The sequence below is a fragment of the Thunnus albacares genome, chromosome 9, assembly GCF_914725855.1.
Source record: "Thunnus albacares chromosome 9, fThuAlb1.1, whole genome shotgun sequence".
NCBI classification, from domain to species: Eukaryota; Metazoa; Chordata; class Actinopteri; order Scombriformes; family Scombridae; genus Thunnus; species Thunnus albacares.
In genome coordinates this window covers 20912476-20938785 of record NC_058114.1, presented here as the reverse complement: position 1 = coordinate 20938785, position 26310 = coordinate 20912476, and the positions used below count along the sequence as shown (strand labels likewise).

The window sequence follows — 26310 nt, the reverse complement described above, 5'->3', positions numbered from 1 at the left end:
ATTGTGTTCTTGTGGCCACTCTGAGCTCTATTTTTGTGAGATTAAAAATCAAAGCATTTAAAAGAATACACATTACTTTCATCCTCTGGTAGCCTATTTGTTTTGTAAATACATGTTCTCCTTGCCACCAAGGGAAGCTTGCTACTTTGCATCTTACAGCGTGAACTATTATAAAAATCCAATTGTGACCCAGCTTTAAACTACACAGCCCCCTCCAGGTTCCTGCTGTCTAATCTCTAATTAAGCACCGCCGCTGCCCAGTAGCCCTGTTGCCTAGCATCCTGCTGTATCAGGCTACGAAATGTGACCAAATATGCAACATTCTCAGCTTCCTTGCAGCCTCCTGACATCAAGAGTTTCCCATGCAAACCTAAATTGATGTCACGGTCCAATGTGTAACCTTATGTAAAAAGCACATCTTGTTTGAAGGATTTTAACCTTTGAGTCCGCAGTATTTCAATCAGCCAACTGTGCAGGCTTGACAGGCTGCTACTTGGGTTCTCGGGATATCGATTTCTAAATAAATCAGGGAGACATTTATACACACCTAAAAGCAGTTATCGCTGTATATGAATAATCATAATAAATTACAACAGAGTCCAAATTGGAGTCAAAGATGAGATTTTCCTGTTCCCAGTGATATGAAAGTGGTTGTATAATGCAACATTAGCTAATACAGTGTTTTTGTTTTCATGTTTCCTTTGCAGGTAAAATTAAGACACTGATACAGGGTGTTCATTTCTGATAGGAGGGTGGTATGATGTACAGCACATACACCACAGTGTAACAGCGGCAGTGTAAAGATGAACCATTTTTTGCGATGCACTGTCAGATCCCAACCCAGTCGTTGAGAAACACTTAGCTAAGCAGTTATTGAAAAGCTGCCATAGTGGCTTCCCTGCTGGTCCCAAGGGTCTACTGGAGGACACTATCCTAGCAAAGAAATAATGGGCCCTGTTGCTGATATCACCTATTACCTCTGAAACATGCACAGTACTGTATATGCACACATGTTAAAATTCACTACAAGGTAGAGGAAAAAGATATGTTACAAGTCTGAGGTAATTTCAGTTTGCAAGGTCAGTGTGTAAAATAGTGTGTGTCATACCTGCACATACAAACTGTAAGTAAACACGTTTACTGCTTAATAGCATTCAACGTTACTGTAAAAGATGCAGTCCCATAGAGAGCAAAGCACTCGCTACCATCAAAATACTACACAGTTCATTCATTGGCCAGCTAAGGTCAACCGGTAATGTAAAGTTAAAGTTATGAATTTATTGGTATTTAGTAATCGAAAATAATATGCTTCCTGTGTGCACTTAATCATAACCAAAAAGCTATTATACTGTAGTTTGGTATGTTTGCGGTTACAGTTTCAGTTTTACACAGGTGTTTTCAATTATTCTTTCTGATTAGACCTCTAGTTACATTGACGCTGGGTGGAGCTATGCTGGGAATTATGTGATGTTACAAAACTTAAATGCATCAATACCAATTATACATGACACAGTCTTGAGAAGAAGTTTAATCAGGCAACATAAGTGAAAACAGCTGTGCGGGTGAACTATTGGTGCCTAGGGGCTTTAACTGTAGAGATTGCAAAAGCATTTTTATCTTATCTAGAAGGTCTGTTGTAATTGAAATCAGTCAGAATAAAATATTTGAATTGGAATACAAATCCTTGTCCCTAAAACTGTCAAGGTAAATACATTGGTTTCCATAACCATATTTAGAGTGAGATCATCTCATATTTTTATCAACAAACTTCTTAAATTAGAGATTTTCATAAGTAACCAAAACTGGATCTAGGACTTGTCAGGCTGGTGGATCCAAGCCATCACAGAATAGACAGAAAGAGTGAACAAAAATTACATCCACTGCTACTCTTATTTAATGGGGCTGCTTGTTAATTGGTGGCACATCAGTGTCAGTGTTTCTTTGGGTCTGTTAAAAGACCATACTTTTGATTGGGTCTAATTATCTACGGGTCCGTTAGGACAGGGACTGAACATCCTTGGGTCCCTTTTGATCGAGTTCTCTTTTGTTTTTTCAAAATTAATTTATATACCATTACCTTTGCACTATACTCCCACTACTCCACTCCCAACTTTTTAATTGCACTGTAACTGGCATATTATATTTAATTTGCACATATGTAAAAACTTGTCGGTATATATACAACCAGTATATATACACTTTCTCATTCAAGTGAATGGGAAGGTAAATATAACTGTATATTCCTTGTTAATATAATACGTTTTTTTTCTTTTTGAAATTTCTTCTTCAGTGCTACTTTTACATACTTTGTTGAATTTTAAAATATTTTAATATTTGTGAATACATTGTCAATGTGTGTAGTTCGGAGAGGGCTATGACTGAATTTCATTGTGCAATCCTGCATTGTATAATGACAATTAAAATGAACCTTGAACCTGAAATGCACCAAAAAATGCACGTGGATCATAGATAAGGATGTTCAGCTGTTAGATCATTAGTGCTTCTGTGGTTGTTGCCTTCTTACTATCACTGAGCAGTTGTGGGCTGCGTATTTTGCTTAATGGGCCTTTGAAGTTAACTGCTGATGGAAGGAAAGGAATATCTTATTCACTTCCTGCCTTCTACATTTTCATATTTTCCCAGGCTGCCTCTGGCTGGACACAAGTCCAACAAAGCTTCTATTCATTTGCACCTCCTGCCATCATCCTGTTATCCTCCTACTGTCCATACATCAGCAGCATTAATCCATTCATCACACACCTTACAGTACAACATGTACAGCACATCATCATACCTATAAGCTGCCCTCTGCCAACCACTGTGAGTCCACAGTATCTGTCTGAATTACAGAGTCACTGAATATACATGTGTGTCTGCACATAGGGGGTGATACAGGCAATAACTACCCAGGCCCCAGAAGTGCTATATCAATGAATATAGAACAACCACAGAGAGCAGTGTAAAGTCCTTATAGCCTCCCTCGCTCCTCCTGGGGATACAGCTAGTACATATATATATATATATAAATATATATATATGATATGATATGATAATGGAAGTGAACCAAGTGAGATAATGTGATGGCGTGTGCATGCATGTGCGTGTGTGTCACTGTATCCCATACAGCTTAGAGGAGGCGGAGGGGGGGGAGATGCTATCTTTCCTGTGCCTTCATATAGTTCAGATACAATCATCTGAGAAAGAGACAGAGAGAAGAAGAGAAGAAGGGAATAAATAGAGAGGAAACAAGAAAAGATCAAGATAGTAAAAAAGGCGAGGGAGGAGAGGGGGAAGATAAAGAGCAAGTGTGAAATTTAAAGAGTGAAAGAGAGAGCGAGCGAGAGAGAGAGATGAAAAAGCAGAAGAGACTAAAAGGAAGGGTAGGAAGGCACGAGATGACTGTTACAGCTCAATTAATGCCGGGACATGAGATGGCCCTGCCACTGATAATGACAGAGGGTGAGCTAGAGAAAGAGACAGTGAGGGGAGAGGGAGGCAATAGCAGTGATCTCGACAGGATGTTAGGAGGAAGCTGGGGGGGGGAGAGAAGAGGAGGAGAGGAAATAAGAGCAGATACTGTTAAATCTATTCATGATTCATTATTTCTCAGAGCGGGCTCAAAGCTCCCCTCCCTTCCTTGATGTCTCTTCTATCTCTCCCTCTTTCTCCGACTGCCCTCCCCCTTTCTTTCCTTTTCCCTCCATTGCTTTCCTTTTCTTGGCTCTCATTTTCATCTCCATCTCTTTTTTTCCCCCCTCTCATCTGTTCTCTGAGGTCTTTATCTGTCTCTTCTAAAGCTTCATCCTTCCTGTTTACCCTCTCCTCTTTCATCCGTTCAATTAATCTCTATCCCTCTTTTCCTCTCATCCCTGCTCTCACACTTTTTCCAACATTAGCTCTCCCCCGCCATCTTTCAGGTTTTTTTTTTCTGTTGCTCTATCTCCCTCACTCTCTTAACTGCTTTTTCTCTACCGTGCTCTCTCTTTTTCTTGCAGTCTTTTATATCTTCAGAGTCCCCGCTTTTTAAATTATCTTGCTCTCTTTTTTTTTCAAACTATCCCACTCACTCTTCTATCTTCTACTCCTCCTTTGTAACGTCCTCCTTTTCTACAACCTGCCTCTTTGTGCTTTATCCTTGTCCACTCTCTTTCTCTCAAATTCCTCATGCTATCTCTTTTTTCAATCACTCTTTTTGATATCCTTTTTATACCAGTTCCTTCATTTTATATTCTATCACGCTCTCTCCTGTCACCCCCCTCTCTCTCTCTCTCTCTCTCTGTCTGTTTCACTGCTCCTACCTTCTTCTTTTTATACTATTTCTGTCAATTTCTGCTTCTCTACTTCCTTTTCTATCTGTGATACTGTAAGTTCTCTTTCATTATCTACCTCACATTTCTTTCTCCCTGGCTCTCCTACCAACTCCTCTGTTATCCCTTTTTACCTGCTCTCTTGTTTTTCTTTCTGGATCATTTTTTTCCCCACATATGCTCTTTTTCTCCTCATTGCTCAAACATTTACTTTTTCTACCTTTTCTCTCCTTTCTTCATATTCCCCTGGCTCTCTCTTCTTAAAGCTTTGTTCAATATAGTTCCTGACACCAACCCTTCTCCTTCTTCATTTATTTCTCTCTCTTTTACTTTCATTCTCCTGACTGTAGCTCTTTGGTCTCCTGTCATCGTATCTCTTCTTCTCCTCTCTCCTTCCTCTCTTCCTATTTTCCACACTCTCCCCTCCTTGGCCTCCCTCTGTCAGCTTCCCCACCTATCCCCCTCCTCCTCCCCCTCTTCCTCTCCCTCCTCCTCGTCTCTCCATCTCTCAGAGGTGCAGCCAGCACCCCAGTCCATTTCTCCTTTTTGGCGACAATAGCTGACAGTCCAGTTCTGCCCAGCTCTGCTGCCAAGCAGCCATCTCTCTCTTTTTCTTTCTTTGTATGTCTCTCCTCAGTTCTCTCTTCCTCTTTGTTCCTTTTCACTATGAGTAAAAGTTTCTCTTCTTGGACTTAAAGTACAACTTTCACTGCATTTTGCTTGGTGGTTTAGCTCAACAAAGTTTAAAAATGGAGAGTATTTTAGTGGCATATAAGAATTTTTGATATTCTGAACCAAAACTGCAAATCCTAATTACTTTTTTGGAGAAGAAAGCAATTTCATTTACTGAATTGGTGCTTCACTTGTTTTAAGTATCTTTTAAATTTTGAATGACCTTGTTGGGGAATAATATAGTGCTATTTTATCTTAATTGACAGTTCATCAATGGTAACAGGTATTGACATTTCTCACACTACTCTTTCACACAAGCTTGAAATAAAGTAAGAAAACTGTATAAATCAGTATCTTTACTTTATAGTTCAACTTCTGTCAGCATGAAATGACTGACAGCTTTTAAAGCTTTTAAAGTAGCTTTTCCAAAATTCTACTGTTTCTTCTCTGGTCTCTCTCTCAATTTGTCTGTTTGTCTCTCTCCCCCTTATTGCTCTGTCAATACTTGTGTCTGCTGCAGAGTCCGGGAATCAATCCATCCCACCCATCAGTCAGTTTTATTGTGCACATAAGTCTTTTTTAACCAGTGCAACAATTCCAAAATAAAGTCCCTTTGGAGTTTTCTTGCTTTTGAATGTGGTTCATGTCTTGGGTCAGAGGCTGTGATGAAATTTGGATTTGAACGAACCCAAAAGAGCAGAAGGGACACTTTCACACAATCTCAGCTTCAAACATAATTGAGAATTTATGTTGTGTCACAAAAGAAATTCCACTGAACACACAGGCAGACTGGAGCCATACGGGTATGATGACATGTTCCTGACAAAGTGATCTGCATAGGTGCGTCACAAGCTATGTGTTATAGAGTATCATTTTTGATGCTTCACCTAGAACACATGTTACAATCAACAAAGGATCTAGATTAGAGTTTAATATGCTGTAGCTGATGCCAATCAGTTAAAATATCCCCCGATCATCAGACTGATTAGCCATAATTTCAAGCATGGGACATAAAATCAGCCAGTAGTGGAGTCTGGAGTATTAAAGTATGTACACTGCACTCCAAGTATTTGGACAGAAACCCACTGTTTGATGTCTCTGTGCTGTAATTACCTTGATCATGAAATGACACAGTGATTATGAGGTTAAAGTGCAGAGTGCAGAAGCTTTCATTTGAAGGCGTTTTCAGGGAATGTTTCAAACAATGAGTTGCTTTCTAAATGCAATATGTCGGGCATGCTGGGACTTCATTGTGAAATGAGAAAAAAAAAACCCTTGTCTTCCGTGACAGTCCGCAACTCCACTGCAGAGAGCGAGTTAGCATGACATGAAGATAGAGACAGTGAGGGAGACTCGGGCAGTCACCTTAAAGGAAGATGCCATTCTACTGGATAATGATTCTGTCTATCTGCATGGAGCTGTGTCAGCACAGCAGAACAGACCTCATGTCTGCTATCTGTCTGTCTGTCTGTCTGCCTGTCTGTCTGTCTGGACATTTATCTGACTCTCTGCCTGTCTTTCTGTCTGCAATTTGACTGTCTTCCTTTTCTGCAATGTGACCCAGACAGCAAATTAGCAGCAAGTGTGGAGACAAGCAGTCACTGGCTCCTGAGAGCAAACCCTGCTCATCAGACACATCTTCATTCAAGAATACTGGATCCCTGCCAGGATAACTGGAAATAATGTGCAATTTTCCCTGACCTTCTTTTATTGCCTTTCATCTGGAATTTGATCTTTACATTGTTTAGAAGAACCAGTGGGTGATTTCACATCCCAGTCCTAACTAGCCTATATGCAGCAGATAACAGCTAAACTTTGTGGACATCGAGTAGCAGTTAACCTCGGTCCTGTAAAACATACATTTAACATTTCTATGGTTACCAGCCAGGATGATTGCTGTTGTGCTACTGTTAAACAGTTTTATTTCCTCATTCACATAATTGTTTCTTCTCTCACCTAGAGCAGCAATCTGCAGCTTTTTTTGCTTGTTAATAACCAGAGAGGAGACATAAATAAACATTTAGTCAATAGTGACATCATAATTATGCTTTTCATGCCACAGTGCAGGTACTTGGCTTTGTGTTCCATACAGAGGCATACAGAGGGAAACTGCAGTGTTGTGCGGTGACCCTTTCTGAAACTAATAAATCCGTTGCTCAGTGTTGAAACCACTTGTTGCACTTGCTCAGTCATTATTAGTCTACCTGTTTAACAAAAATGCTTTTAATTCCACCGCCTTGTTCATTTATCCTTTTTTAAGTACAAAGGAAAAAGGATATTTTATTTTCCTTGCTGATCATCGTTACACAATAATTTAAGCTGCAACAGATCCTGCTTATCCTACTAAGCAGAAAACACTGAGTGACCAGAAAAATAGAGTCACCTGTAGAATGTAATGTAATGCAACACAACAGCTCTGGACTAAATACTACATTATTTATTATTCTACTTGTTGTTTGTGTGTGTTGACTCAATATGGTTGATGTTGCATGACTGTAATATATTCAAAGGTGTTTCTAGTAATCTATCCACCTCATTTACATATATGCAAGAGCACCGGTTACGTAGTGTACATACAGTACATAAAAGAGTTACATTAAAATATACACCCACCTACACAAAACACACTGGCATACAATCTTTGAGTGTGCAAAATAACACATTCACCTCCTCTCGCCCACTCAATAAATGCAACTTCTGCACAAAAAGTGACACACACACACACACCTATGCACAGCCTCCAAGTACACCAGCGGCAATCCAACAAAAAAAAAAAAAAACATACCAAATACAGTCTCTCTTACCTGCTTGTGCATCTCAATGTTAAGACCATAGGACATCTCATAGTACTGTGGAGACAAACACAAGTGACAGAGTTTCGTTAGCATTTTATTCACAGCACACATTAACATTCATTATTACACAATATCTCCCATTGAACAGCTGTTGCTCAGCGTCGGTGCATATGCTGCTGTTTGTCAGCCTGCTTTAATGAAAGAAAGAAAAAAAAGAGTGAGAAGATGGGAAGGAAAGAGCATGTGTGTATATAGTACAAGTGAGGGTGTGTGTGTCTCTGTATAATGAGGTATTTATGTCTTGGTGTGAGTAATGTGCGATCACTGTCTCAGCCTGTGTGTTTGTGTTTGTGCTTGTGTGTGTGTGTGTGTAAGCATGACTTTGGATGTTTGTTTGCTGCTTGTTGTTTTGCTGCCCTCTGTGTTTGTGTTTCTACAAACACCTATGTATAGAGGCCAGAATAATGAGCCTGACTCTGTGACTGCTTGTTAAGAACACTGTACACCATGTGTCTGAACAGTGCATGTCTGTGTGTTTTTGTGATGAGTTTTGCTTGGTGTGTGTCCATAATGAAGGATACGTAAAGACACTATTTACAACTGGGATTAACATGTGATCTGTATCTGAATATGTTGTCTGGACAAAGAAAAACACATGTTGATTCAAGGTGTAAAATAAATGCATGCAGAAGACATTGCAAACGAAATGCTATTGAATAGGTCAGACCACATTCCTTCCTAACATGACTCCGATGTAAGAGATGCTGGACAAAATTCACAGTCCTCAACCTGTGCAAAAATGTATTCCAAAATTCAGCCAAAGCTAATATGAGGCTTTATGTGCCTGAGTAAAATCAAGTGAGTATTTTTACAAAGTTAGTCTTTTTACAGCCTGAGTTGAGCCAAGAATTGATCTCTTAACAGCCAGTATGAACAAAAGTGATGATTACAGTGACCAATAGATCTGTCACAACTGTGTTCACTTTCCAAAGTAAACTTCACTTCACTTCTATTTTCTCAGGCTTATGATTCATTATTGTGTATTCGTTTATAAGCATGTGTGTGTGTGTGTGTCTGCGGGATGGTTGTGTGGTTTGTCAGTGTCTTTTGGAGGGTGGGTGGTTGTCAGTCTTGCATGCATTTTCTTTACCATAACTTGTGATCACTTGTTGCTGTATGCACGGTAAATTAAAGCATACTGAGTTTACCTGTAATGAAATATGCTATATAAATAAAACTGCCTTGCCGTAACAAAAACTATTTCATTGTACATGTAGGCAAGTGAGTATTAATTAACATAGACTTGAAAGTTACCCTTTAATAAAAAATTAATCCAAGAAGTTGAAAAGTCACGTAACTCTGCCACTTCCTGCTGTCTCAAGCAAACCGGCTGAAAACCTAAAGACAGCTGCTTTCTCTGCAAAGGCCCTAAAACCACAACGCTTCCCTTGAACTGGACGCACCATTTTATCCAACTACAGACTGCACATTTATAGCAGGTGTAAAAGGGTCATAAGCAATGTCATGCTCCTATCTGAATGTGCATGTGTATTTTGTGAGTCTCTGAATGCCAAGTTATATGAGCCATCAGCACAACAAACATACCTGTGTTTGTGTGTGTGTGTGCTCACTAAATACCTTCTGCTACCATCTCTGCATGTGTGCGTGTGCTTGCTAAATGTGCCGTTCTCACTCCTCTGTGTGTGTTTCCGCGCGTGTGTGTGTGTACATCGGTAATGTGCTGTAATGGTGTTGGTGGCGAGTGGCATACAGACAGCGAGGATCCGTCATGGTGACAAAGGCAGCCTCTGCCGCCGGATGAGCAACGCTCTGACTGATGAGAGCGAGACACGACTCTCTCTTCCTCTCTGTATTTTCTTGCTCATTTTCACTCTATTGCTCTCTTCCTTCTCTACATTTATTCCCTACCTCATTCAGTCCCTCCCTCCCTCTCACTCCTATCTCTATCTTTCAGAGGCTGTCAGTCCGTCTTTTCTCTCTCTCCTCCTTCTCTCTCTAGTTATTCTCCTCCTTCTCTTTCTAGCTGTCAGATGTTCTTTCACTCTCCATTTCAGTCTATCTCTCTATTCCCTGTCTCATTTTACTCACTTGCTATCTTTGTCTGTCTGTACCTATCTAAATTCAAATTCGCTTTACTGCCATGAACGTTATTACAGCATGACAAAGGCACGTTGTGCAATTTTACACTAAGTATATAATTTAGAATGTAAAAAAGATAATAAATGGTTTGCTCATTACTATGATATATAGACTGTGCAACATTAAAAACACTACACTATGCAACCACATGACTGTACTAAATAGTATACTATAATGAAAGAAAAACATCATTTTGCAGACAAATCATTAATAAAAAACAAAAGAACGCATATGATAAGATGAAATTTAGTTTAATAGTGCAATGTAGTGTAATGTAATGTAATGTAATGTAATGTAATGTAATGAAATGGGGACAACTGTATAAGAAAATAGATACAATAAAAATCAAAAAGAGGATACAGATTTTGAGGAAGCTCAGCAGGTTTTCCCTCAGGTTGTGACCTGCTCTAACATATTTTTCTGCTCTAATGAAAATGTCAGTTTTTCCCCAAGTAAATGTTAAATTTTGTTTCGGTACAAAAGTGAGTGGAATTCTTGGTGTTTCTTAGTACATGGAGTGTTATTCGGTAGAGAACTTCCTACAAGACAAGAAACAGAATTGGTCATTTGGTCAAATGTCTATAGGGATGCACCAATATGATACCCTGAATCAGTATCAGCAACGATATAAATATAAGTATTGAATATCGACCATAACGTCACCAATCCACATTTAATAGTTTCTTTGTTAATATAATTTTAAAACGTTGTGTTTCTGCTATCAGTTACTTCCATTCAACCACGCTAACTCAGTTTTTAGCTGCAGAGCTAACCCTGGCCTCATGTTAGCTTACATGAAAATGATTCCAATGACTTCCACACAATGAGGGATACAGATATTGATTGGGGGAAAAAGAGAGTTATTGCTACTGTGTATCGGTAGATACCCTGAGTGTCAACCTCTTGACTTTGACATTGACTTTTGACATTGTACATTGATAAAGAACTTCAGTATAAAGTCAAGAGGTTGTCATATGTAGCACACCAAGCTAGTGAAGCTCTGTAAACAGAACCGCGTTCCCCTGCATGTGCAGTGACATCTGTCGTACATGGAACTATTCTCCTGAGACGGAAAATGTCATCACTGTTATTACTCTTTGGAGTCATGTCTAAACAAACTATTGTGCCTAAACTCTTCAAGACAAAGAAACAAATCACCCAGGACAACGGTGTGGCTCACTAATTTTAATAGTTTTTGGACAACAACGGAGGTCTACGGCACAGAAGAATACAATATATAAAGCTTTGGATACAAGCACAATGCTTGTAAGTAGGATCGATTCCTTGTTGGTTTGGCTCTGCACATGAGATTTTTTGACAATTAGAAAAAAACAGAAAATCAGCAACCATACCCTTTAACCATAGTGGTGAAAGACATACAACAAATCATTTTTTTGACAGAATAACTCGCCTTGTGAATATGACCTTCAGATCAGACAAAATTCATATGGGTCTTTATGGAAAGCAATGACATACTAAACATTTTGTTATTTCTTTTGGAGTCATCTTTACAGACTGCACTGTAGCAGGAAGTGCTGCTGTCTCAGACATGACAGGGCATATATCTATCTACTGTATCTATCTATCTAGCCATCTTTGCACTGTTTTGCCTCTGTTGTCATCCTCTTTCTTTGTCACCTTCTTCCCCTGGTGAATTCTCTCTCACACTCTCCTGTCAGCACCTTTTCTGTCTTTCTTGCCAATTATCCTATCTTTCACTTTTTTTCAAACCTCCTTTCCTTCTCTCCTCTCCCCATTACTCTCTCTCTCTTTTATCTGCCCTTGTTTTTCATTTTCGTCTCTGTCCTTTACACCCAGTCTCCTCTGCTCTCTCATTCTTTTTCCTTTTAGTCATTTCTATCAATCATCATTCTCCTTTATGTTCTCTCTCTATTTCATGCTCCCTATCTATTGCCATTTTCTACTTCACTCCCTCGCTTTATATATTTTTTTTCTCTCTCGTCCTTGTGGAGTACTATATCTATATCTTCTCCATTCTCCCCCCCCTCCCATGTTGAGCTGCTGTGTATTTAGCTCTTTTTTTATGTCTCTCATGGACAGACGGGCACAAAAATGGGTTTTCATGTACACAAAAACATACGCAATCATTCTTGGAATCTCTTTCACATGTAAAAATGCTCACACACACACACACGCACACACACTTCACACAAGTATGCACACACTCACCTGAAAACACACACGTACATTAAAGCACACACACACACAAACATACTTGAGCTAGCTCTTTGTGTTTCCATGTCTGCCTCTCCTCCAGCCCTCTCAACATGAAAGACATGTGACATCCCTCTTTGTTCTCTCTCCTTCTCTCTCTCCATCTCTCATCAGCCTCTCTCTTCACCTCTCCATCATTACACCTCTCCTCACCCCTCCCCATCTTTTCAACTCAATTCCTGTCTGTCTCTCCTTATTAATTCTCCCCCCATCTCTTCCATCAGTCTCTCCACCTCTGTCATTCACTCCCTCCTCTTTCATTCTCTCCTCTCCAGCATCCTCTTTTCATTTAGTATCTCACTTTTTCCCCCCACTACACTAACAGCTAAGAGTGCTCCAACCAGGGCCCTACTATTTGAATACAACCTTGCAAGTAACAACACAGCTCACTTCAGCTGCCGGCCTCAGGAAGAGCTTTCCACTCTGGACTAAAATGAAGCAGCTGACTGTATATAACAAGCACGACATTATGGAAAGGAATGTAATAAAAGATATGATGGGAATGCTTCTCTGTTATGCCAGAGGGGAAAGCAAGCAGGTTTGGGTTAGCAGCTGTAAAAGTTAAGGAGCCTTGATCCAGGAGTGCGTGTGAGAATCAGTGGACTGAAAAGAAAAGTGTTTCGGTTCAGTTCTGTCAAGTTTCATTGAGCCTGTTTAATTAAAAATGTCATTCATGTGAGTGCATTCAACAGTCATTAAAGAAAGAAGTTTTTCTCCAGCTAAGTATCTTTCAGGTTCTCAAAAATCCAAGGCAAAAGGCAAGTGAAAAGCTACAATTAATGTTACATTGACTTCTTAAGATACATTAATACGGAGCGCTGTGGTAGCTGAATGGTTACAGCGCATGCTACATAACTGCAATGTTCCTGGTTTGACTCCGCCTGGGGACCCTTGTTGCATGTCATACCTCTCTCTGTCATCTCTCTCTCTCCCCTTTGTTTCCTGTCTACTTCTCCACTATCAGCTGTCGATTAAAGGCAAAAATGCCCCCCCAAAACATATTTTACGATATATTTATTTACATTCATTTACTTATATATTTATTAAGGTATTGAAATAACTTGAGTATCTTAATTTCAGTGTGTGGCAGCTACAGATGAAAACACCAGCAACAATAATAAAATGCTTCTTACACATTAACACAAAAATAATTAAAATCCATTGATAAAATATACTTAATAATATAACTCTAAAAGTAGCCACTCTGCATATTGAGTATTTGAAACTTTAAGTACATTTTTTCTGACAATAATATATTATATATTATGTTTTTCTGGTTTTCTATTATTTTAATACCGTTATGATGTCAGATATTTATGTTTAACATGGTCACAGTTCCAAAACTTGTCATTGAAATTCATGTATATAGAAATGCCCCCTGCAATTTCTACCAATGCTTGCCCATAAACGGCCGTCTGTTCCGTATCCTTGGTTGCTAAGGTTGCTGCTTAAGTTGTGTTAAGGTTTTTTCATGCGTTGTTTGCGCTGTCCACTCTCATATTTCGGATCAACTTTCAGCTCGAACATGATGTGCACACACAGATGTATTTGAGAAGTTAACATTTCGAGTAAAGAACAAGAAAAAGAAGTGAAATCCTACTACTACAGTTTGCTGCATGGTTTGTTTATGTGGCCTCCACAGCCGGCCGATGTCTGCCAAGGGGCAGCTGGCCAATCAGAACAGAGTGGGTTTCTCGGGAGGGGGGCCTTAAGAGACAGGAGCTAAAACTGGCTGTTTCAGACAGAGGCTGAAATGAGGGGCTGCATAAAGAGCCAGTATAAAATAAATAATGGAGTTTTTTGAGCTTTAAATCATGTAAAGATATTCCAGTATATCCCCAGATTAAGAATATAGAACTTGAAATGTGCATAATATGTCCCCTTTCAGTAAAGTAAAGGGTCTGAATACTTTTTCCCACACTGCCAGCCAGTCAGAATTGGAAAAGACATGAACACAGAATGTGCGAATTACCTTTTTCCTTTTAAGCTTAAGATCTGTGGCGAAATTAAAGCTATGCATTTCATCCACTTGAAACATACAATTACCAGAAGGTTATTCTCTCTGTTATGTGGTAATGGCCCTCATTGTACTGCCACCAGAGAGCTGAACCTTTTGCTGATAACAATAAATATTAGATTGTGATAGTTTATTGGTCTCTGTAGGATCATTTCCTCTGTGCTCACTTCCCTGCAGTAAGGTTTCACAGAACAGTGTCACCTTCAGGAGCGCTCACAACAATTTAGAGGGTCGCTCATTTGCCAGGACTTAAGGCTGAGTCATTCAGTCTAAAGAGGAACGGTGGTTCTCATACAGAGAGCAGCGTTAAACCAAAAGGTGACAAGAAGCAGAGACGTGATTGAATAATCTGGACAAGAGCCACAAACGACCGAGTCAGTGTCAATATCACTCAGTTACAGTGTTATATAAGTGGCTAGAAATGTGAACCATACAAACATTTAATTTCCACAATTAATAGGACCAGTCAGGGTTTCCTTTAAATAGGCAGAAAGGAGAAGACTAAGTGACTGAAATGTACTAATAGTTGTCCTGTGGGTGTAGGCTAGACAGCAGTGAAGTGACTATTGTACTATTTGTGCAGTCTGCACAGCACTCTGGTGACAACGCTCTATGGGAGTCTGGTCTGGACTGTAGAGCAGAAACAACTGTGCTTTGTAGTCTGTGAATGTGTAACTGTAGTATTGTAACAGTTAGCAATATTGTTCCCTGCTTGTAAAACACAATTTTTTGTCTTGTTTATCTTAAAGACACCAACATGTTCAAATATAGTCTACAGGCCTAAATATGAATACATAATAGGCTAAACTGTAATATTGTCTTGTGTGTGTCATCCAGTAGTGACAGCTGTACTATGAGTGTGGTCTTGACTGCAGTATAGCAATAACTGCCCTGTGTGTACAACTGAAATTGCAGTGCTACAGTATGTGTGTTTTTTTTCTGTTGTAGTCAGTTTTTTAATAGGTTCATCCTTTCTTAACTGCACCCCCCCCACCCCCACCCCCACCACCACCCATTGCCTTCTGCCTTATATAATCCCTCTGTTGTGTCACTGCGTTTTCATTCTGCAATGTACTGTAAGATCTCTTGTCTATGTGGATTTTGTGTATGTGTGTGCAGCAGATTTAAAGGCGCATGTGGGTGATGTGTGTGTGTGTGTGTGTGTGTGTGTGTGTGTGTGTGCTGAAGACTAAGCCTGGCAGAGGGGCACGAAGCCAACTGGCTGACGTTGCTTACCAAGAACACCCAACACTGCCCACCCAGAGAGCAGAGAAAAAAAAAACGTGTGTGTATACTGTATCGGTGTGTTTGGCTACATTTTTTGTCAACTAAAATGTGAAATAAAAATGCATGTCAATGCCAAGTAAAAAGGTGTTCTTGGATACCTGAACAGACTATATATTTGCATTCATACATGACCATACGTGTACATATACAGTATGTATATCGATGACAACAGCCAGGGGGATATTTACTAAGGATTTGCAGCCCTTTTTACGGTGCTTAACAGTCAAATTGTGTTTGTCCTTATTTACTAAAGGACCACAATGGGATTTTGTGCAAAAAAATGGAAAAAAAAGTGGTTCCTGTTTGGAGGCGCAAAATATGTGAGGAAGCAATGGAAATTTATATACACAGCCACAGCACCTGATTTATAACTGCTGAATGACCACTGTGGCAGAGGAAACTGCGTCTGAAATTAGCGTCTGGGAAAAGCATCTGCAGCGCTGTTCATCAGACACACATGGAGGGTGAGATACTACAGCCAGATTGTAACAGTGAGTGAGAGCCACAGACTGGTTGACAGTTTTTCACATCTGTCTTAAAACAATAATCAGGTGCCCAAATGAACACTGAAATAGGTTTTCCTTGCCATAATCATTTGTCCTGTTCATACTGGCCATTAAAAGATCCCTTCATAATGCACTTTCAATGTAAGTGATGGGGGCCCAAAGGTGGAAAATGTCCACTTGATATGACTAACCCAGACTGCTGAAGTCCAATGTAAGTTTCAGATAAACTTTCAAATGCATTTTTGCACAAAATGACTGTGGCTTTTGGCCCCCATCATTCATGCATTTAAAGGGGATCTTTTAATGGCCAGTATGAACAGAAGGAATGATTACAGCAGTGTTCATTTGGGCACTTGATTGTTGTTTTAAGACAGACTTGAAAAATTGTGAACCTATCGATCCATTATGAAGTTACCTTTGGGTTTCCTGCAGTTATATTATTTTTTATCCGTTTACAGAAATCATCTAGTGAAAGGAAATGTTTTACCAAAAGTAAATCAGTCACTAATCTTTTCGTTGAAGCTGACAACATCAGACTATCTAATATTTTCTCACAAACAGCCTTCATCGTGCAGAATGCACACCTGCGGTTCTAAAATTGTCTTCTCTTGTAATAATGTCCATTACTTACACGACATGCACAACATGTGTCAAAACAGCTTGGCATCAGATCTTATTTAGGGACACTTTATATAAATCAGATGAACTGCAAATAGGCCCGTTTACGTCTGTAGTCTTAGTAAATACCCGGATACATTTTAAAAATGCTAAACCTTTTCTCCTTGACAGTAATTTGCAACAGTGTGAAGTGTTTACTGTGTTCAAAGTTTTGACAACTGATATTACAAACTATTCCAGAGCTCTGGAAAGGACTTTAAAGAGAAATTTTACTTGGGTTATAGTTGTTTATATACTTCTTTTTGCAGTAGCCTAATATCAGCATAGGCACAAATAAGTAATCCACAATGTTTAGAATAAATCTAAGTATCATGATGTAGACACTGGAGTAAATTTCTCCATATAAATGACGTTCTACCAAAAGTCTATGATGAAGAGATAATTATGCTCTTTAAACATCATGTAATATTAAAATGACCATATATTTATAATAGTAAATGTGGGTTGAGTTGTGCACCTTTTAAAACTTTGGAAGACTTATATGTACAATATGTGCAACTCTATTTGAAAGAGAGAAAAGCTCATAATTGAGGGGAATCAAATCTCTGCAGCTTTAAATTCATTTCAATTTCCAGTTTAAGCCTGATCCATTTTTGCCAGCTGTTTGGCTTGTTATGTTAGTTCAGCAGGATACTTTAGATAAATGAGGTTGCAGTATAATTCTTGTTTATCTGATCGCACTGTAACGTTCCACTCTTCTGAACATAGCCCATATCTAACGTCTATCTGCCACTAATAACATACACACGTACTGTCATCATCAGGGCAAGACAGACAAAAAGCATTCCTGCACTTCTCTCAACGAGCTGCTCTCTCTCTCTCTCTCTCTCTCTCTCTCTCTTTCTGTTTCTTGCTTCTCTCACTCTCGTGTTTCCCTCCTCTTTCCACTCTTCCATTCTTCAGGGAGTGTTTGCTCTTTCGTTCCCCCCTCCTTCCCTCCACCCCCATGGTGTTGAGAAAGTGTCAGACGACGATGCCAGACTCTCTCTCTTCTATGCATTTTGCAAAGAACACTGGCAGACTTTAAAACGAGCTTTAGGAAGTGGGTCTAATCCAAGGTGATTTATGTAAATGGGACATTCAGTGTGTGTGTGTGTGTGTACGTGTGTGTGCCACTATCATCATGCATGTGTGGCTTTACAGCGTGTTTGTATTCACACAGTATGTTTGTGTGTGTGTGTGCTGCTTACATGTGTGTGAATGCAGCTTGGGTTTACTCCTGCATGTATTATTTGTGTGTGTTTTGTGTGTGTGTGTGTGTGTGTGTATGTGTGTAAAAACCTTAACAAAAGCATTGTTCATCGCTGTCTCTCGGGTGAGCTTGTCTCTTTCATCTGCCCGCCCACACACACACACACACACACACACACACACACACACACACACACACACACACACACACACACACCACCGATGTTAAAACATTTATTAGCACACTGTGCTAACCCACATCAGAGGTTAGGTTAGCAGGCTCTGACTTCTCCATTGTGTCCTGTCAGCGGGTGACGACTAAATCAGTCACGGCAGACATTCAGCCTCACTGCAGCTTCTCTTGCAGCCAGTTTCATCAGAGGGAAAGCCAACACAACAACTGGATACAACTGACCTTGAATTTGAGGGGCTTCATATCTATAAACACACATGTATGGGTCCATCTTTATGGAAACTCCTGTCCTGCTTGTTTTCTGCAGCTCCAGACAGTTCAGACAGGTTTAAGACTCTTAAAACAGACTCAATCCTTCCCTACATCTGGCCCCGCTTAAATCCCCTGGCCAACTCCTACTATCGGATGGCAGAGCAACGTTTAGCTTAGTGAGAAGCAATCTCAAATCAAATTCTGCCCTCTTCCTTCCTGATATCTTCCATCAGTCTTATTTATTTTCTTTCTCCCCTTCTTGGTATTTCTCTTCATCTCCTCTGCCTATCCACCCCCTCCTCCATCTCCTTTGCTCTATAATACTCATACACAAAAATGCACCTTTTTTCTCTTTATGTTTCTCCTCCCTTTCTTTCCTCTCTCTTTGACAATGTCGTTCTGTTTTTTTTTTTTTTACTTTTTTCTGCTCTCTTTGCCAATGCCCTTGTGCCCTCTCTCTCTCTCATATTTCTTTCATCTCTGTCTGTTTTGCTCGCACTCCTTTTCTTTTTCCATCTCTCTCTTCACTTCCCTTATTACTTCTTTTCTCTCTATTCATTTTTTTTTATCTCTTCTTCCTTTCTCTAACCCCCCCTCCTCCTCTCTCCCTTCCCTCTTTCTCAAGCAGTCTGTGACTGTAATGTTGCTGAAGAGAACACAGTGTGTCATCCTGAATCAGACAGATGAGCTGGGAGTGGAGTAAGAGGCTGAGAGCACTGCATTAATCCACACACACACACACACACACACACACACACACACACACACACACACACACACACACACACAGAGTCCATCTATGCCTGAGGGGCTGTACTGAACGAATGACACACACGCACACACACCGCAAAATACACACATGCTCACAATGTTCCAACAAATGACCACATGGCAGGCAGGAGACAAAACACTGAGACCACGATATAATCCCGATAAGGGCTTCAAGATTCAACATTCCCACAAAATAAACATAAAAATTGTCCACATTTTTAAGGAACTTGTTGTGTAATATTGAAATCAATCCCTTGTCAGTATTAATATATATATTAAATAATTATATTTGAGAATTTTTGCTACTATAGTTAATTTATCTAGACTATTGACATATTTCTTTAAGAAAGAGAAGAAAATTAGATTTTTTTTTATGTTAAATCATAATATTAATGTGTTAGACTACCAATTTAGATTTGTACGCTGTTGGTACAATGACAACACCTTCTGCATGAGGCTCAAAGTAAAAAGTCTTTCAGGAAGGGGAAGTTATTAAGACAATTACTATGAACAGCAGGAAGCTTAACGTTATAGAGTCTGGTGGCTTAGCTCGGGTTAGTCTTCAAACCAAGGTTAGTCTGGTAGTCTTAACACTTTTTTTGATCAGATTTACACAGCGAACTGGTATGTGAATACCTCCAGGTGCTTATTACAGGTTGTGCAAACATCCAATATAAATAATAAGAGTAAACAAGCCTTTTACAATGGCATTTTTGTCCACTAGTGCTGTCAATTTTTCAAAAAAATCTAGTTTGAGCGAATAAGAACTAACAAGTATCATTCAGTAATTTAAACACACCTCACGTAATCCTACAATACATTATAAAATGGATTTTGTTCATTTTATTTGCACAGTTTTGTGTCCTCACTTGAAAGACAAGCAAACAGGTCACACCTCTGAATCACAGCCACGGATGTACGACAGAGCCTCCATCTTTGATTTGTTCAGCAATTTGAGGGGTAAACTAAATCTGATTATCAGACTACTAACAGGTGACTTAAGGTTTATTTCTGTGGTAATGCTTCTGTCTAGCAGCTGCATTTTTAAATGAAAGAAAACAGCCTTACCTTTATTAAAGTTTGGTGTTATGATTCGTCATTCACTGCTTTATAGTTTATACAGCAGCGACATTTAGATTTTGAATTTTGGTCAGATCCTTAAAAATTAGATATTTAATTTTTTTCCCCATGTTTGAACAGATTTCAAATTTTCAATAAAAATCATCTCACAGCACACAAATGCATCCATAACCAAAACAAAAAGATATAAATTTAATATCACATCTTTCATCTCTCCGTTTTTTTCTATTGTGAAATTTGATGCAACAATATTTTGTCTCTTGCCAACAGCATAGCCATTCATTAACACCGGACCCCTGCAGAGCCTCTATATCTCACTGTAACACACACACACACACAAACAAAGCAATGGAGAGGCCACCTAATGTGATTCCCTACTGCGAGCTGTCACCCTCCAGTAGACGTGTCTTCTTTATACTTTATATTAAAGGGGGCTGGGCAGTCCAATCCTCTGTAAGAGTTTTGTCTTGTGTTTGACAGTAGGAATGAGAAGAAGGCTGCAGAACAGTCTAGACACTGGAAAAAAAGAGGTTTCTGAAGAGATTTGATCCTAAAAAAGAAAAAAGCTGAAAAGCAATTGAACTATAACATACAGTTCACTGATTTTAAACCCGTCAGTCATTAGACGTTTCTACATTTTAGGCCACTACATGTACGCAGTAAGGGAAAGAAGAGAGAAATTGATAAGAATGTCTGTTTGGATTAAAATAGTGACTTTGCAGGGCTTTATGATGCAAGACAACTGTTTTATCTCCCCTTCTTTCACATTCCAGCGAGCCTCGTGCTTGTGTGTCTGCTCTTTGCGAGATTCAACCTCTAGCCAGCAAGGGTGAACACAGCTCTCCAGACAGGAGCCTTGCTTGCACTTTGTGTACGCATGTGACCGACACGTCTACGCCCCCTGATTAGCCAGGGCTACAATGCAACCTTATTTAAAAATACACAGTGGAATTCCAGGAGAGCGGTGAAATCTGAGAACCATGAATTATAAATACAACAGCCGGAGAAAAGCAAAACACCCACAGACACTCAGTGTGTGTGACTTGATGTTTGTGGGTGTGTGTTTGCAGCTACCACTGAAGTTGCACGTTGCCAGTGTCTCTCTACATATACAAAGAGATGAGCCAGTCTGCTAGAGCAGCCAGCATAAAACATATACTCCATCCAAAAAGCTACAGAGAGTGGGTCTGCCAAACATACAAATACATTACAGTATATCCAAACCTGGCTGCGCCGTTTTACCGCAGCTACACTCCACAGACAGAAGCAATTTGAAAGGGTTATGGCATCATCATCTCTCCAAGCGTGAAGTGTAAAACTTAACCACTGCCAGCTATAGAATTTAAGTAGTAAATGTGAGGAAAAACAAACTTCCCGACTTTGAAAAGTTTCATGCCATAAGGAGGTAAAACTAACACCTTCTTTTAAAACTTGGTGGCTGGTGTAAAAGAGCTTTTCAGCAAATACAGTCTTGTTGCAATTATTGGCATATACTTTCACTTTTAGCATGTTAGAGTCGCATCCTCTCAAATGGCAAAATGTATTGCATACATTTTCAAAAAGTACTATTATCTCATTTAATGATTTCCAGCAGTCTGGAGACCATAAATATGGGAAAAAAATGTAAGTGTGAAAACTGTATTTCCCAGACACTTAATAGAAAACTGAATAAAAGTATAAAAATGTAAATAAAATAAATACTACAAACAGTTTGTTTTAAATTGATATTTTAAAAAGTTTTTACATTTCTGGAATCATCTGTACTGCAACTATCTTGACATTTCTTGTCTTGGTGGTTCAGTTCCACTTTCAAACAGTTTACATTTCCAGCAGATACACTGGTTTATTCAGGATATATACAAGAATAACGTAATGGCAAGCACATTATCATGAGAAAGGCTATCCAAACAAAAACAACTCAAACTTTCTCAACAGAAAATCCAAAGATGAAGATGTCATAGTGTTGAAGATGCTGTTTGATTGTGATATGATCACTAAAGATCACTGTGTGAAAACACCTGCATGATGACTGCAGTTTACCAAAGTAAAAAAATTCAAAGATTGCCACCTTACAGAAAAATGCATGTTTTCTCATTTGTCATGTCGTCTTGAGTGTTAAAATGTTTAAGTTCATGAAAAATGCCATATACATCAGCCCTAGTATCACCCTGTATAACCATCTCCTTACTTTCCAACCCCTCACTCTTGTATTTAAAGAGCTTAAAACTGATGAATAGTAAAGGCAGGAGCAGTGCAGCGTAGTGAGCAGAGCCCCAGCCTGTGGAAACAGGCCTCAGTGTGGATGACAGGCCTAACGAGCTAAATATAGCCTTCTGGGTTATCTCCTCTGTGGGCGCAGCGAGTCCGTTGTTGCTTCACATTATTTACGTGTCTGTGCGTGCTCCCTCTCTCTCTCTTTCTATCTCTCTTTCTTTCATTTCACGCCCTCCCCCCCCACCCCCACCACCACACACACACACACACACACACATCACTATCTCTTTCTCCTGCGCTCTGTGTTGCATATTCTCTTTTCTCTCTCTTTCTCTCTCTCCATTTCATCCCTTCACAGCATCTTTTTTTTTTTTTTTCACCCGCCATCTCTCCTCTCTGCAATTCTGTCCCCTGGTATCTCTCTTTCTCATTTCTTCTCTCTCATTCCTTTTCAGCATTTTTTTTCTCTCTCTCACTCTCTTTCCCCTTTCTCTCTGTATCTCTCTCCTGCCTCTATCACTCTCTCCCTCTCCTCTTTTATTCTCTTTATCTCTGCCTCCCTTTGTATCTTCCCTCCCTCCCTCAGCAGCTCCCTGTTTTTTTTTCTGTCTGACACTCTCTGAGCCCTTTTTCTCTAAAGCTATCTTTCCCTTTGAGCCTCTCTTTCTCTCCCCTCCCTCTCATTTTCTCTCCCTCCCTCTCATTTCTGAACCATCCCTATGAAGTAGCATTGCACTGTGTTAGCCATCCACAACACCACAGTGAGTCCTGGTTCAAATAATATAGCCTGGAGTGCTGACCATGTGCCATGCTAACCTATATAGATATGTCATCTGCAGCCCTCTGACCTCCTGCTCTGCAGCCCCGTCACTGCCGTAGGGACCTGTTGAGGCCTAGTGTTAAACATATAGAAGAGGATACTCTTGTGCTCCCCCTACTTAGTTCACCAATGGTGCAACGGTCACAAAGGCCGTGACATTTAATATGTGCAAAGTTCGATCAAATGCCATCCTATGGCCCTGTCTTTGGAGAGACAGAGAGCTGCATCCATGCTGGCACGCCACCACTCCTATTGTATAAAACAGGGGGGTGAGGATTTGCGATGTTGAAGGTGGATGTTTGTCTGGGCGGTTTGTTCGACACAGCAATTCTGTGAAACCACAGCTAAAATGGGGAGTGCCTGAGATTAGGGAAGTGGGTGTTTTTGAAAAGTGTGTGGTTTTCAGAGGTTTTTCTTTGTGTGTGTTCTGCACTGTGTGATATTTATGTGCACATGTATCTTCTTGTATTTCTCCCCCTCCCTTTGAGAAACAGTTTGAGTTGTAGAACAGTGAGGATATTTTTATGAAATGAGGTTAGTCTGGCAAGTTCTTATGTTTTTAAAGGACCAGTTGAGGGTTTGTGTTTGGGTAGTTTAGGATACTTAACAAAACCTCAACAAGTTTTTGGCTGTGCACTTGAATGAATCTGTTGTTATTCAGTATGTGATTTATGTCAAGTTGTATCGTGTTTATGCAACTGCCAGAAAATGTAATAATTTCAAAATGTCATAAAAAGCTCCATGTATTGAGTTGAGAATGAAACAAATCCAGAAAATATGACAAACTGAATAAGGAGATTATGTCGTAACTCAAGCATAAGAATACAGAATAACTATTAATTTTAAAGCAGGAGTATGTAACTTGTGATGAACAGCAGCCACTGATAATTACTGGGAAATGGCACAGTTAGAAAAGATACATAAAATCAAAACAAAAAAAAAACTGGCTTAATGATATCAGTTATATTAATATATCACCAAACATTTGGCAATATCTACCAAACATTTTCTAACATTAGCCTCTGGTCATACCAGACCAAGAATTGAGTTTTATTGCTTATGAATTCGGCTTTTCATTTGTAAGAGAAAAGATATGCAGTCTCTCTTTAACTGCTATTATTCATCAGAATAACTACTACAATCTTAGACAGCGCTATCATTAGCATCAGTTATTATTAAATACACAATATTCTATAGCAATATCCGACAATTTGTTTCATTACATGTATTCTATTTGGAGAAATACTGTTGTGACATTTTGACAGGATTTGATACTGTTTGGCATTTACATTATAAGCTATTGCAGGAATTAAAATAATGTTAAGTGCTTAGGAATCAATATGTTTAATGGAAGGTCTTTGTAAGGAAAGGAGGACAAGGATCTATATGTGTGAAAGTGTAGAATAAAAGAATGTGTTTTTGCTGTATCCACTGTGTGTGTGTGTGTGTGTGTGTGTGTGTGTGTGTTTATCTTCTGCCTGTCTGTCGGTGCACTTCTATATCTATTTGTCTGTCTGCCATTTACCCCGTCTGCCTGCTTGCTTTTCTCACACACTCAGTCTATTTGTCGGTCTATCTGCCTGTCTGCTTCTCTCTCTCTGTCTCTCTCTCTCATTTTCTGTCTATCCATCTTTGTGTCTATCTAGCTTACGGCCCTGATCCTGCCTGCTCTCCCAGGTTTATGAAATGCGAGCAGCTTAGCAGATGGTGCATATCGTATTCTGGTCGGCTCTGTGTGGGTTTTGTACCACAGACGAGGGCTTACGATACATGTGAGCCTTTAGTCGCACAAACACACCGACACAGAGGGAGCTCAGGCTGTTAGCGCATGAGAGAGAAAAAAAAAACAGAGAGGGGAAGAAGAGACAAAGAAAGAAACTGAGCAAGACAGAGGGTGTGATGGTTTGGAGGAAAAATGGGGAGAGATATGGAAAAGAGAAAAGAGAGAAAAGTACATTTTGGAGAGAGGTGTGAGAGAGCAAAAGAAATAGTGCACGAGAAACACAGAGAAAGAAAAACTAAAGTTAAGGTTTCTGTAACTACATTGTGGAAATTTAAAACTGTGTTCTACTATTACACAACATATAACATGTTTTTCAAAGTAATTAATTACCAGATATTAGAAATATGCATCTTGTCAAGGCATTAGAGGTCAGATTTTACCATTTCAATATGATTTGAATGTGTAAACTGTTTATTAGTTTTGGAAATGTATAATGGGTTTATTGCTTTATTATTTTTGCTACATAAACAAGCTATTAATGTAAATGAAATGAGAATATAAATTGATACAGAGAGGAGACTGAAAGACAGAAAAAGTGTGAAGGAAAAAAAAAAGAAAACAGTGAAGCAGGCAGACAAACAGAGAATTAACTCCTGAATGACATAAACACTAAACAACATCGGTCCATCTAATCAAAGCACAGATACAACTCTCCTGATTATAATTCCTATATAGGAACCCATCAGACTCTTCTCAGAGTTTCTGAGTGGCCAAGTCAGACTGACAAATCACTGTTGAGCTCTGGTAAAGGTCTGATTGGACTCACCATGATGTAGTGCCTCTGCATCTCAGTCTTCTCACTGGCCAGCTTCTCACACTCCAGCTTCAGGCTGCACAAGGACGAAAAAGGACACACACACACACACACACACACACATACACAGATTAAATGGTTTGTTTGCATCCACTGAAATAAATTATAATATTCACAGGACTTAGGTATTACAGAGGTCAAACACAGTTTAAGGCCATGTAAGGATACGAAAAAACTATTTCTAGCCATACGGTCCGGCTACCTATTACTGCTAAAAGGGACACAGAAAAATATCACCTTCAGCAACAGCCAGTAGGGTGTGTCTTTCACACTATTGCAATTCATCACACTGGCTGTACAGTACAGTGTGTGTGAGCGAGTCCGGTTGTGTACATCTAATGTTTTGGTGGGAGGCTCTCTGTAGCATTTTTAGTTGGTCTTGCGTCAGGTCTGGGTTTGGTTATTTTCAAATGCATAGTCACTGATGATGTCGTGTGATCTTGCCTGCACATAGTTTTGTTCTGGACTGTCTGAACTGTTTAGGTGTTGGGATGGAAAAGTCTTTCCGCTTTTACTATTTTTATCTGACCAATAT

General features: G+C 39.5%; 1 protein-coding gene across 8 annotated transcripts in view; it reads right to left on the bottom strand.

Annotated features, from left to right (window-relative positions):
* tle2b (TLE family member 2, transcriptional corepressor b) overlaps positions 1–26310 on the bottom strand; it is an 87662-nt gene that overhangs the window by 41161 nt on the left and 20191 nt on the right. For all 8 annotated transcript variants that reach the window (XM_044362400.1, XM_044362393.1, XM_044362394.1 and 5 more), the window contains 2 exons: positions 25728–25791; positions 7784–7828 (listed from right to left, as the gene is read on the bottom strand). In XM_044362400.1, the coding sequence (XP_044218335.1) occupies positions 7784–7828; positions 25728–25791 (109 nt within the window). The remainder of the gene's footprint in view (positions 1–7783; positions 7829–25727; positions 25792–26310) is intronic.